The 14813-nt window shown below is 40.8% G+C and overlaps 1 protein-coding gene across 1 annotated transcript in view; it reads left to right on the forward strand.

Moving 5' to 3' along the window:
• The window catches only part of LOC134059629 (NLR family CARD domain-containing protein 3-like), a 130091-nt gene that overhangs the window by 35462 nt on the left and 79816 nt on the right, over positions 1 to 14813 (forward strand). Inside the window, exon 15 of the mRNA XM_062516070.1 lies at positions 1 to 78. This exon is cut by the window's left edge and continues 96 nt beyond it. Within this exon, the coding sequence (XP_062372054.1) occupies positions 1 to 78 (78 nt within the window). The remainder of the gene's footprint in view (positions 79 to 14813) is intronic.

The raw sequence follows: 14813 nt of genomic DNA on the forward strand, positions 1-14813 counted from the left end.
GAATAAAGCAGGAGACTCAGGAGTGAAGCATCTTCCTTCTCTTTTGGAGGATCTTAACTGTAAGCTGAAGAAACTAGAGTGAGTATCATAAGTATCATGAGGGGCAGCCGTGGCCTACTGGTTAGGTCCTCAGGCTTGTAACCGGGGGGTTACCGGTTCGATCCCTGACCAGTCCACAGCTCAAGTGCCCTTGAGCAAGGCACCTAACCCCCTCACTGCTCCCCGAGCGCCACTGGTTTGGCAGGCAGCTCACTGCTCTGGGTTAAAGTGTGAGACACCTTACTGTGTGTTCACTGTGTGCTGTGTGTGTGTTCATTAATTCTGTTAAATTGGGTTAAATGAAGAGAAACAAATTTCCCTCACGGGATCAAAAAAGTATTCTATTCTATTCTATTCTAACACCAGATACTGAGTTGCTTAGTTGTTGTCTAAAATGAAATGAAGATGAAGTATTTCTCCTACTTCTCTCTACAGCCTGTCAGACTGCAGTATTGGAGAGGAAGGCTTCAGAGCTCTTGCATCAGCACTGAGATCAAACCCCTCACACATGAGAGAGCTGTGGCTGAGTTGGAATAAAGCAGGAGACTCAGGAGTGAAGCATCTTTCTTTTCTTCTGGAGGATCCCAACTGTAAGCTGAAGAAACTAAAGTGAGTATTGTAGAAGGTGGTAGAAAGTGAAACCGTGGAAAAGTATGATTGTACCCATAAGGTTTGCTATAATTGTGCAAATGCAGCAATGATAGATAAACTTATATGAAAAGAATATTTACCCAGATTTGTAAAGTGTGATTTGCTTAAATAAAAATGTAGCTTTACTTAGAATAAGAAGTAGATTAAAAAATATATATTTTCTACTTAAACTTTAAAAAATAACTGTTTAGACTTCAAATGTATTTTTCCTTGAGTTTGATAAAATGTTCAATAAAAAAAATTAAGTGTTTTAATTAAGCTTATATAGTATGTCATGTTTAATGAAATGTGCTTAGAACAAGTATAGGAAAATAAGCTTGTAGTTCATGTGCAGGTCTGAGTTCAAAGCAAGGTCACCAGAAAGAGGAAATAGAGAAACAAAGGCACTTGGTCGTGTCGAAGCGCGATAGGTCTAGGCTTGGGCGTGAGAGTAGTATAAAAGGTCTCCTTCACTGGGGCTTGAGGCGGCTTCTTCTCCTTTTTCTTTTGGACTCTGAACTTTGCATTTTGAGACAAATAGACATTTTTGGTAACACTTTACTTGACGGGTTCATTCATAACACATTCATAACAGCTGTCATGAACCGCACATGAAGCATTCATGACTGATTCATGAAACATGACTCAACATTTATACCAACATTTTCATGAATGTGGAAGACAAAATGACGAAAACTTGTCAAAATAAAAGTTCAACAATCTAGTAATCCATATACAGGGTATTATGAATCCTCTCCAGCGTTTGTAAACATCTCATGAATATTTTATGAAGTCTACTTCAAATGTCACTTTACCATACGAGTTGTGAAGTATTCATCATACTGGGAAATTAACTTCTGACCATATGTGGATCTCTGAATGGTTGGACATTCCTGTTTTATATAATACAGTCATTGGTGTACTGTAGACAATTATGCATTCTTCAGAGGTTACTATCATAAAATAAACAAACAAACAAACAAAAAACTAAATTCTCCTGGACACTGGACTTCCCCGTTGACTAAGATGTGACATGATCAGGTTGGCTAAAACAAAAAAGACAGCAATGCTGTTTTGCGATTGTTGGACTTTTATTTTGACAAGTTTTTGACGTTTTGTCTTCCACATTCATGAAAGGGTTGGTATGAATGTTGAGTCATGTTTCATGGAACAGTCATGAGTGCTTTATGTGCAGTTCATGACAGCTGTTATGAATGTATTATGAACAAACCCGTCAAGTAAAGTGTTACGGAATTTTTTTATATTGTATTTGAATTTTAATAAAGTCAAAGCCTTTTGTTAGGGCATTGTTTAAAAGCCGCCGAGAGTTCTTTTTCGTGTTTCCTGCCTCCCCTGTGTCAAAGAGAACATCGAACCTCTTGCCAGAGGCGCAAGCCTACAGAGGGGACCCAGCGCCAAGTGGGTAAGTTGTCTGTGAGTTGGGCTTAAGACACCGTTAACTAATTGGCTGCCAGCCATTTTCAGTGCAGAGCGCTCCATACTGCCAGACGTTTTACAGCATTTTGACCGTTTTTCCAAGATCCACCGAACGGTGAGCTTTATGACTATGTAAACACCAAAGGTACCAAATGAAAAAAGTAGACTCCATTCTTTCACTAGGAAAAAACGGTTTGTTTCTATCGTTTTCCGTTCTTTAGTAATCGTTAGTAGAACATGGGTTGGTTTAGCTAAAAACACCTGCTTTTGACCAAAAAATGGAGAAAACGATCTTTTTGTGAAAATCAACTTTTTAACGTTAGCGTTTCAGTAGTATGTCTACCACGGTTGCACTGTTATCTCGTCAGTCTCGTCAAGGTTGCTAGGGACTCTGATGGTCGCTATAGACTCTGAACAGGACGGTAGACTTAGCGGTTCCGTATCATTGGTCCGACATCCCATTAGTCCGACATCTCATTAGTCCGAAAATGAACCATTGACCAGAGATCCCGTTAGTCCGACATCCCATTGGTCCGAAAAAAAGAGGCCCATTGGTCCGACATCTCATTAGTCCGACCATACAACAATAAATCCAGACTTTGGTCTATTTCCTAAAAACTCTGTCTGCCACTGTTTACAGTTAGACCGATGTCACGCTAGTTTGATTTCAATAGCAAAGATAGGCCTAGTGGAGTGGGTGGGTGCGTGACTGTCACACAGGTGACCCAGGCTCGCATCCCGCGATGAACATCATCTAGCATTAGATGTGTTTTATATTTTTGCAACATCGAAGCTAACGTGTTTCAGTCTTCTAAACTTTCACACGACAAAACCACAAATTAGCCTACATTCCAACATAGCTAAACGTAAGGACAATGAACTCTTACCTTTATGGTCTGGGCTACAAGTTATCCACAATTATTTCCATCGTGCATTCTTCTATGAGCTAGAAATAGAGTCTTGCCATATTCTTCTATCACACAGGTCTGACTAAATTCAAAGTTTCACTCCAGAAACATGTCGTTTTAATTTGGTTGTCCTGGCTTCCCAAAAATGTTGCACAATACACTGTCACTGCCACATTGGTTTAGGTGCCATTTCTTAAATATTACATTGTTTGATTGCGTAATATCTTTGCAGTTCTCATGTAATAGCATTGTATGTATATGTACTTATTTGTATTTTTTATTAGCACGCGCACCCGCGCACTTACCTGAATGCGCTAGGTGATGGGGGCGGTCTTAAGAGGGTAGCAAGTCCGTGTGTGAGATTTTGAATCTGTGGCGCCAGTAGGCCTAGCCTAGTACTCAGTGCTGCGGCAACGAGTGTTTGTAAATGTTTTCCTGCGAGTTTGAAACTAACAACAATAAAAGACTACTGAGGAAACATATTGTCACATTAGTTAAACACTGTGCGCAGTTTGGACCGGTGCGTTACCAAACAGAGGACGCACGAAGATAAAAAGCCTTTGCGGTCTGCTGGTGTATTCACCAGATTTGGTGAGATCGATTGCTTTTCGTTTTTTTCATATTGGTTGGTCTAGCAGAGAGACAGCAATCGCATTTTCCCTTTTTTCTGAGCATTATATTTTTTGTTAGCTACATCGCGGGACGTTTTGTCGACAGCGGCCCTTTCGTTTTCCTGGATTGGATTATTGACTCTTGTGCGCGGTCCTGGCAAAATACAGGACATCTTTCGTTTAGTTTGGACTTTTAGGTTTATTTTCGGGGCTGAATGAAAGGGGGAATTGCAACGCTTGGGATTGTTTGGGACATTTAATTGTGTGTGAATAAAGCGCCGCTGTGCACAACCTGGGTTATTGTTTGGTGTCTTTCTTTACTGTTAAACCGAAGGAAGCGACATTGTTTCATTGTTATAGGCAGCCTAATCAAGAGACGCACTCAGATGTGTAGTCTACGTTGAACCTCATTCTCAGAATTATCTGTTTATTGCCATTAGTCATATTTAGTCATTAAAGAGACCCTATGCAACTTTCTGCAGGAGACAATCGCTCCTTGTTTACATCTGGAAGTCTGAGATGAAGAACCACGCTTGCAATTTATATATTTAAATATAGCCTATACATGTATAAATATTAGGGCTGGGCACGTTGACGCGTTAATATCACGTTAACTCATCAATCATTTAACGCCGACAATTATTTTATCGCGCATTAACGCAGTTTTAATTATTTATTTTATACTGTAAAAGTCTGTTGCTCACAGGCTGGTCACAGGCGTCTCATCACGCATTGAAATTCCATAGCCTACATTCACGAAATCAGGAGATGTGCAACAGAAGTGAGAGAAGGCACTGGCTGCAGCAGTGCAAGTGCAAGTCACATGTTCACGGAGCACGTTGTCACAGGCACGTCTGATGTTTATGTTTCGCGCTGGATTTGCGGCTACTGTGCAGCAGTCGTTTTTTCCTACATGGTAACATTGTTGTATGGAAAGAAAACATTAGCCTTGAGTATTTTAATATTCAGTTGTAAACAAAGACATCTTCCTATGTAGCCCAAGCTGTAAATGGACTTAAGTTCGCTCTAAATATCTAATTTGATCGATTATGCTAACCGTTCTCATAGACATTAGCCATAAGCTAACGCATTAGTCCAGGGGTGTCAAACTCATTTTCACCGAGGGCCACATCAGCCTAATGGTTGCCCTCAAAGGGCCAGATGTAACTTCTAAGATTTGTAGCACCAGCCACAAAACTTTAGCATCGGTAAAACTTCTAAAATCGAGAAGAGCAAAAGGTATCAGCATGACATGTTCTTTTTTATTATTGTTATGTTTTGTAAAAACAAAACACCACTGTCAGTTCCATACAGTTTGACTTTTCAATGAGGGTCACTGGTCAGTCAGGAAGAGATCATGCCATGGATTCTTTTTTTTTTCATATTTCTGAGTTTTTAGATTCGAGTATATTCAACTTTACTGTCATTGCACGAGTGAAATACCAGTAACGAAATGCAGTTTTACATCTAGCAAGTGATGCAAACGAGTAGGCTAACTGTCATGTCAAAAAGTGCATCCATATGAAATGCGTCACTAGCCTACACCGTTCCATACACATACAGTAGAAGCGAATGGTCCCGGTGGACTTTTTCTTTGAAGTTTTAAAGTTGAAAGGTGTTGTGTGGATTCTATGTTGTTCGTTTTAAACTGAAATGAAAATGCAAAGCAACAGGGCGATTACTACAAACTTCTAGCATACCTCTGCTTGCCTGATACGAATGCACCTCTTCTCGGTCAGAATAGACTTACTTTCGCTTTTGGCCAAACAATCAGTTGCTCGATTAGCAAGGATTTGGAGCTGGATTTTTTGGATAATAGGACTACACACAATTATACATGCCTTTTAAACGTAGACGTAAATGTATCACGTAGTTTACAACTTACATCGATTCCCCTCTCAAAGAAGCGCACGCACTTCAAACAATCATGCGTTTCATGCAGGCAGGCTAAACCGAGCGCGTAATTTAGGCGCTCCGTTCGCTAAAATAGTTTAGAATACTGCCCTACAAAGTTAATGTAATGTAACAAAACCTCCACATGTACAATAATTCACCTACAACTACTTAGGCTGGACAGCAGGATAACTTTAAGGTAATTTTTTCAGTTTTTTTCAGTTGTCAGTTACTGCCTTTTTGCTTTGTAGGGCAGAATACTGGTCTATTTTGTTTTCACACTTACACGTTGCTATCACATCTGATGTAGCCAGTTGCACTGATCATAGAGGAAGGTGGTTGATGTTGCCTCAATGTCAGTCTCACATGCGTGCATTGTATTGCAGTGTATTGCCTATACGCAAAAACTGTATCGGACCTTTTAAGCTCTCGCGGGCCACATACTGTATCAGACCCTTAAAGCTCTCGCGGGCCATATGAAATGACGTGGCGGGCCGCATCTGGCCCGCGGGCCTTGAGTTTGACACCTGTGCATTAGTCTCTATTCTGTAACTTGGAATGATAGCCTACGTGACTGCACTCTAACAAAACATTGAAGGAAATAACTGAAATGTACTCTGTTGTTCTGCTTAGTTTTACAGTAAAAGTTTGAAAAGAATTTCAGCATCAGAGTTTCCTTTGGGAAATTGGTTAGCCCTATATCCATCTATTCTAATGTAGCTGGTTGACCTCATCATTACCACACACACAAGTGGGGGCAGAATTACATATGTGTCATAGAGTGACAATGCATTGGTTGATTTGGTTAAAAAGTTACAGGTTGGTAATTGCTTATAATAGTAGGCTAATGTTGCTACTCAGAAATAATGAGCTGTAAAGTAACTCAGACTTTTAAAGAACATTTTTTTTAAAGGATATCGACTAATTATCTTTATAGTCAAAATCACAAAAAATATCAAGATATTATTTTTTGCCCATATCACCCACCCCTATAGGCCTAAATAATAATAAAAAATTGACATTATACCAGGCTAGGCTATTACAACAAGTATTATGGAAATATCTACACGCACCAATAAAGTGTGTACAATAAGCTTTAAATTTGTATTTCTTTTGATTACATTGTGTAAGTTGAGATTTAAACTAAATCATTTATTTAACTGCTACTGTATAAACAAAATGCTGATGTTAAATGTTTGCAGAAAAAAATGCTATGGCACTTGCGTTCATATGGCAGCACATTTAAAATAGATATGTGCCATATATTACTTTTGAATTCATTATTGAGTTTTGCGTATAATAATGCGATTAATCATGATTAATCAGGGAAATCCTGCGATTAATCACGATTACATTTTTTAATCGTTGCCCAGCCCTAATAAATATACACGCTAAAGCTGTCGGGGAAGCTCTGCAGAGAAAATGCAAGCATAAAACGAGCGAAAATGAAAAACGAAACCGAAACTAGAGATGAAATCGCCAATCCTGCATAGTTCCTCTTTAAAAAAACCTTGTGCATTTAATTAACACAGCCGAAGGTAAACGGACGTCTCCTCTTTTCCACGAATTTTGCATTTTTCAGTTTCAAGTCATCCATGCATCATACTGTGTATGGTCGGACTAATGGGACGTTGGACCAATGGTTCTCTTTTTTTCGGACTAATGAGATGTCGGACTAATGGGATCTCTATTGAATGGTTCATTTTCGGACGAATGGGATGTCGGACTAATGGGAAGTCCCCAGACTAGCTAGCACTAGCAAAGTTCTTGTTAGTCTATATAGCAATATTCAATGTAAATGCATCATACCGTTCACATGTTTTCCATCCTTGATGTAAGAAGTAAGCATATTTATTAGCTGGACCACGTGCAAACTAGATCCACTGTGGTCGATCTTCAGTTTGTTAGCTTGCAGCTTGCATGTTGCATCTCTGCATGTTGGCTCTACAGGCAGATACTAATCATCCAAATGGCACTGCTGCCATCTAGCGGCTCGGATCGCTAGTACAGTCTGTTTACAAGCCTGAAACTCTGCCAGATCGTTCCCGAGCCCACCCATGAGCCCTCCCCGTCTATAGACCGGCAGTCAAGGTATGTGTCTAAATTGACGTTTAAAGACGTCAATGGCAGTGAATGAGATAATGGGCAAACACTTACTGCACAATGCACTGACACACACAGGAGTAGCGAACTCAGCTGTGTATTTAGGAAGGAAAGTCCTATACACCGTAGGGCTTTGACTACGAACTTCGTTATTCGAATATAATTCGAATTTTTGGAAAATATATGATATTCGAACGAATTTTAGGCAGCTCTTAATATTCGAACCTGTTATGAGCATTATTTTTTTGTACGTGTTTGCATGCAAACGTTGTTTTCAGATTCAGCAGCTTTCTCACATCTGGTAAAGTCGTGAATCATGAGCTCATTAGCAAGGCTAGTCATCTGGGCTGGGCCCTGTAACTCGAAAAATCAAACGTAACTTTACGTTACGCATGGCTTACGAACTCGTAAATCATTACGATCCGGGTGTAACTGACACGTAGACTTGCTAATCATTTGAGTTACACGCATATCTTTTTACGATAGGCTTAAGAGCAGCTAACGTATGCTTCGAGTTACAGGGCCCTGTACTGTAGGTGATGTTAGCGAGTGTTTTTTGACTAGCCTATTCAGTTTCCCCACGTGTGTTTAAGTTTCAAGGTAAGCTAATAGTAACTTCCTCATTGGGACAGGCCCTTTTAAGTCTTGGAGTTGGAAGACATTGGTATTGAGATGGTCAGTCAACTTGAATGCAAGAGTTTTAATCTGTGCAGCATACTAATCATGCTAACCGGATAATTAGTGTGCTTGCAAAAGCACACTATTGTTATCCGTGCGTTTCATATACTTATTAGTGTGCTTGCAAAAGCACACTATTGTTCTTCCTATTATTATCATTAGTGTGCTTGCAAAAGCACACTATTGTTCTCCGTGCGTTTCATATACTACTTATTTATCTTAAGTCAAACTTTTGTCTCCCTATCTTGTCCTAGGGATTTAGAGCTAGAGACGCCGTTCCACCTCTCACGCGTCGGTCCTGATGCGAGGATGGTGGCTTGTATACAGCTTTTTGATACGCCTTGTCGTTCTCCCGTTATTCCAGTTTTTCCGGTCGATTTTTTCCCATAGGAATGAATGGAAAAGTGATTTTTGAGCGCTGATGCCCACACATTTTTCCACCTGTAGCCCAAACCGTAAGACATAAAGTCATGAAATTTGGTACGCTGATAGAAGAGACTACCCTGATTGACACCACCAGGTTTCATGCTCTCCGCTCTCACGCCCTAGCGCCACCAACTGGTCAAAGTTGGAAAACACGTTAATGCCCGTAACGTTTGATCCGTATGGCCGATTTTGATAAAACTTATACCGTTGGAATCCTCTGACTCAGCTGATTCCAACGCACCATGTGACGTAATTTTCCGCCATGATGGATTTTCCACCATTTTGAATTTTGTCCAAAATCAAAGTAAAGCGACTTTGGCCGCATAGTTCATCCGATCGTCATGAAACTTGGCACGCGTGATCTACAGACCAAGGTGGATCAAATGCCTTGATTTCGCCTTCATACGTCCAAGCGTTCGCCTGTGACGACCAATTAAATTCAGCGAGCGAAGCCACCAAACAGGAAGTGTGCCTATCTTGGCAATGCTGTGACGTATGAAAGCCATATTTGGTGGGATGACTTGAGACCCCATCCAAAGCACCCTCAATAAATTTGGTGTTATTTGGTCTGTCGATGGCTCTATAATTAGCAAAAACGTGTGTGTTTGTGAATGTATGCTATTATTCGGAATAGCTCATCTCAAATTGCTTAGGTCATGCAGAAATGACATTTCAGAGTGATTTAAGATACAATGTTGATATTTAAAAAAAAAAATCAAATCAAGGCCATTCTTGTAAAATATATTGGTGCAATTCTCACAGCACTATGGAGTTCTGCCATGTCCTGGCATACATTCCCTAGAGTATGATAGTAGCCTCACACCTTACAATTTATCATTGGATGCCGGAGATGGTCCGCAGTGGTACAATGTGGATAGTTCTAGGATGGTCCGCTACGGAGTGTCTCATCCTGAGACTTGTTAGATCTAAGCAATGCCATGGCCCCTAAGGACAAGTACGGACTTACACGCTGTTAAATGTAGTGGGTGTTCATTTGGTATATATACTAGACAATTACACGATGTTTCATACTGACGGTGTGTTTTGGATGATTTGTATTGACCTGAGCATTCTGGGTGAACTTCACTCCCAACGTCGGCGAAATACCGGAAGTAGAGCGGTCGCCCTGTCTGCAGTGTGCTTGAGGCAAGGAGGATTTTAATTAGAATGTAATCGCAGTTACACTTTCAACATAAAGTGTGTATATTTAGACTTCAAATTTCGGAATTTGAGAGGTCTAGTTATGAGGGTAGGCTAAACTAACTGCAGTTCAAATAGTTGGTTTTAACTTTACCAAGGCTGTTTTAATACTGAATTGCAACTGCTGTTATGAAGACAGTTTGGAGCCTGGCAGACGTGAAGGCAGTGAAAGGTAATTAAATGCATGCCTGGGAAGCCAATGTTGTTAACTGTAAATTTAATACGGACCGAGTGGTACGTTTTGCTGATGTCGTTTCGCAACTCATCGAGCTAGCAATTGCTGTCAAGCATCAGGCAGTGCATAGATAGATAATATTATGACACTTTTTTACAGTCAGTGAAGCACCGAGTGAAAGTCAACGTTTGCTTTATATCCAGTGACAGTGGTGCTGATGTCGTTTGAATAAGTACAGTAAACTTAGTCAGAAGATCTAAAAAATATTTGCAATTATTGCTAGCTATGGTCTATGTGCCATCAAGTTGAAGTAGGCTGGTCATGTCTAAAGCGTGATTATTTTCAATAACTACTCCTCCTGATTGATTGTCATTGACACCGTCAGCGTGATTATTTAGATATTAATTTAACATGACAACAAAGCGAGTCAAACTATAAATAGCCTACAAGTCTGTTTATTGAATGAAAGTATCGTTATGATTCCCATGCCTCAGAGCCTTAGCGCTCTGGCTAGCGCGGTAGGCAGGCGAGCGTAGTCAACGTTCCCGTGCTGTGGGCGGAAGAGAGGACACAATTCGCAGTGAACGACATAGTGAGATTGTTAGTTGATATTAGTAGGCTAATTGTTAATTGCTTAACGTTGCCTACATTTAGCTATGGGGAAGGAAAGGTGATATTGCAGCCTGGCGATATTGTAAGCTATTTGTCTATTTCATTTGCTTTTGGCAGCTAAATGGAACGTTATGGAAAATGCCAACATCGAACAACCAAACTCAGGCTAACAGCTTCTTATTGCGAGTGAAAACCATAGACATGGTGAAAACTAAATGGCATTGTATAGCATTAGTTTTTGGCATGGGAACATTTAGACTGTCTTTCAATTCATTGGCTAGATGATACAAAGATGTTTCAAGAAGTTAGTGAGGAGCAGGAGAGAGAGAGACTGATGCTGCGGTGGTCTGCGTGATTGAGGTCAGTAAAGGTCTATGAACGATGTTAAAGATGATTAAACGTTGCAAATGTCACATAAGCCGAATGGGAACCGGGGGAAAAGTTTCAAAACGTTGTGGCCGCTGAACTTGGCTTTTGCAACAGGCTTTTGGCTGAGTTCGTTTTATTTTGTATGATGGTTGTGTCAGAATCAGAAATGTCACCTTATCGCAAAGTGTGTAGCCTAATTAGATTAGCCAACAGTGTAGGCTACTATAGGCTGTGTAGACAACATGCACAGCAATATGTGTAGCCTATGTAGAGACAACATGCACAGCATTCAACTCAGTTGATTGGCATAGGCTAATAACAATGAAAAGGCGAAAAGAAAGTAATCTCCATATTTATATGCATGTTATCAAAGTTGGATAAAAACACAAAACAAATAGTGATGATCCATGTGTAGGCTATAGGCCTAATGCATCTCAAACTCAACCCAGGCATTCCCGACCCCTCCTAAGGAATTGTCTTATTCATGCCCTTTATGCCCTTATTTCATATAATTCTGGCCAACTTGTTGCTCTTACTGTGTAGGCTTAGCCTAAAACCTACATTAAATAGTCGGGATGTAAAAAACAGGCATAGGCTACCTTATGCATTTATTTTAGTAATAGTAGGCCTACCCCATTCCCAACATCATCTAGAAATGTTGGTTCTAATAAATGTTTGTAGGAACGATGAAAAAAACGATGTAGGAACGATTATTTTTTTTTTTTGCGCGAGCGAAATGGTAAACTTTTAAGAAATCATCATCCACATCATAGTATGATGCTGTGTGGGGTTATGGACTTGACAGTTTTGCATGGAATTGCCCATACAGTATATACATGACAGTATACATATTTAAGCAATATAGCACGAGTGGGAGTGGGTTGTTGCTAGATATTCCCACGGGTGTTGTTCGGCCGTAGCCTCGAGGCCCGAGGCCGAGTGGCGCAGGCAACTACATCCGTGGGAATATCCAGCAACAACCCACGATCACAAGTGCTATATTGCTTTTATACAACAATTCTACCACTTGTTTTTTGCGCTAATTTCCCATTATAATGTAAATCGCTAAAACTGTCTTGTTTGTAGAACTAACTTCTCTCCGCCACAAAGTTCTATTACTTGCAGGACAAACTGCCGTTACTAGTTCTAAATGGATGGTTGCTTTGGCCAAAGGCCAGTCGTTAGTTCTAAAAGCACGTTGCTATGGCCAAAAGCCAGTCGTTAGTTCTATCTCTCCCGTTGTCAAGCAATGCAGAATATAGCCTAATAAACGTTAGCTCGCATTGTGTCTGGTTAGGACATGCTTTTAGCTTTGAAACATCACTATTTTACTTAGCCTACATGCCATCCAACTAGCTAATATCCACCTCTGTCATATTCTATGTTCTGAGTATCTGTATTTCAGCTTGGATGCAATGTGACAGTTCGTTTTACACTTGACAATTTGACATTGTATCGCGGAGTGATTTATTATTAGCTGTGAAAAGTCAGAGTGGATTATCGTGGGATATTTCAACTCATGGAACGTCTCTCGGCCAATCAGAAACAAAGAAACAGCTTCATAGAACCCAATTGTTGTATAATAAGATTTGACACATTGCAGTTTTTTAATGCTGGGGTTATTTATAAATCAAAGAATTGTGGGTAGATGTGGGTGAACTGTGCAACATGCAGTTTGTGGACAAGAGGCAGACGTAACAGACAGATATTTGTGTTTGAAGGGGTGGTGTGTCTGTGTGTGTGTAAGTGTGTGTGTGTGTGTGTGTGTGTGTGTGTGTGTGTGTGTGTGTGTGTGTGTTTATGTGAAAGTCTTCGTTGCTAGTCAACTCAGCGACATGCAGTTTGTGGACAAGAGGCAGATGTAACGGACTGACGTTTCTGTTTGAAAGAGTTGTTTGTGTGTGTGTGTGTGTGTGTCTTTGTTGCCGGTGTACAGTATTTCTGAATATGAATGCTGTCTGGACAGGAAATGGCATAGCTTTTATCACATGCAACCAATCCAAAATCGATTTCATATTCAGAAACGTTAACCAGTAACAGCCTGGTTGCTTTGACTTATCAAAACCAAATTTTATCCTATTACATCATTTGAACAGGTGAGTCGTCCTGTTTATTTTACCATCCATTTGAGGCTATAACACATTGCAACTTATTTAACAGTGAGTAAACTGCGGATGTTCCCGCATAACAGGATAGCTATACTCCTAACATTACTCGTATTTGTTCTAGAAACATGCCTAGTTCTAGCCTGGATGCCAGACCGAAGTTTAGCCCCGCCTCCATTCTTTTTCGGCAGGGAACTTCGGTCTGGCACTGCTCCGTTCAGCTGCTACTATTCGAGATACACTTCGGCTCGGACCAATCACATTTCACAGGGCGGGCTTTACGTGATGATTGACATATGAACAGCAGTGACGTTCACGGCTGCATGCGTCCTCGTTCAACGAGTTGGTAGTGAGACCATGTTCGCTTAGGTTGATTTTGATTGCAACAGAAACGCTATGGCTATGAATGCATAATTTGTTCATGCAGTTTGGCCTTTAGTTTATCTCAGCTATTGAAACGGAGGTTTTATCACGGATTCGCACAACTATTTCTGAACACTTAGACCAACGAGGATGTGTGGGAAAACTTCAGTTTCACTTTCACCCAGTTAAAACAGCATGTTTGGGTGATGTTGTTCCCGTTTGTTTAAAAATGTCTGTTTGCTCGTTGGGTTAACGACACACTTCCCCAGCTGTTCATTGCATACAGTTTGAAGGAATTATTTTTAAAAACGAAGGAGGATGTTTTCCATAGCCTACCCTGCTACATATTTCTGTCTTAGATTTCGCAGATACTGACAGCCAATAACTTGTTCTGTTTGGTTTGGTCTATCCAATGAGTGCAGAGCTATCCCCCCCGCACTGTATCGGTTGAATCACGCCCCATAATCGCAGCTGAATGGAGCAGTTTCAGACTCATATTCTGATAAGAATTGAGTATGACGTCGTCAGGCTAGTCTAGTTCCTTAGGCTCCCTCCTTCCTTCAGTGGTTACGTGTTTCATGCTAGCTACACGTGAACAACTCATACTTAATTCAACACAAGGTCTACAGACCTTAGAGGTGTACATTTCATTTTCATACATCAAAGCGTTCGCCCGTGACAGCCAATCAAATTCGATGGTGAAGCGTCCAAACAGGAAGTGAGGTCAAATCTCGGAAACGCTGTGAGGTATCGAGACCATATTTGGCGGGATGATTTTGGACACCATCCAAAGTAGCCTCAGTAAATGTGTTGTAATTTGGCCACTAGGGGGCGCCGCAATTAGCAAAAATGCATTTTGGCTCATATCTCTTTACGTCTTTGGGATGACATCTACATTTTTACATTGGAGGTGCTCTGGGACATACCACTGATAAACCTAGGCAACTCGTCAGGTCAGTGTAAGAATTCGGCAATCGAGGGCAACGTCGCCAAACTCGAAGCAGCTTCGCGTCTTGGCCAAACTTTGGCGCTTTGACCTGAGGGCGAGCTGTCGCGTATCCTGCCGGGGCGCTCTCGCGGCGCGTCGGAGCAAGCACACTTCGCACTTTCCCACCGGGAAATGCATTCTAGTTTATCTTAAAGGGATATTCCGCCATTTTTGGAAATACGCTCATTTTCCACCTCCCCTCGAGCAAAACAATCAATATTTACCTTGTTCCCGTTCATCCAGCCATTCTGTGAGTCTGGCGATACAACTTTTAGC

The sequence above is a fragment of the Sardina pilchardus genome, chromosome 16, assembly GCF_963854185.1.
Source record: "Sardina pilchardus chromosome 16, fSarPil1.1, whole genome shotgun sequence".
NCBI classification, from domain to species: domain Eukaryota; kingdom Metazoa; phylum Chordata; class Actinopteri; order Clupeiformes; family Clupeidae; genus Sardina; species Sardina pilchardus.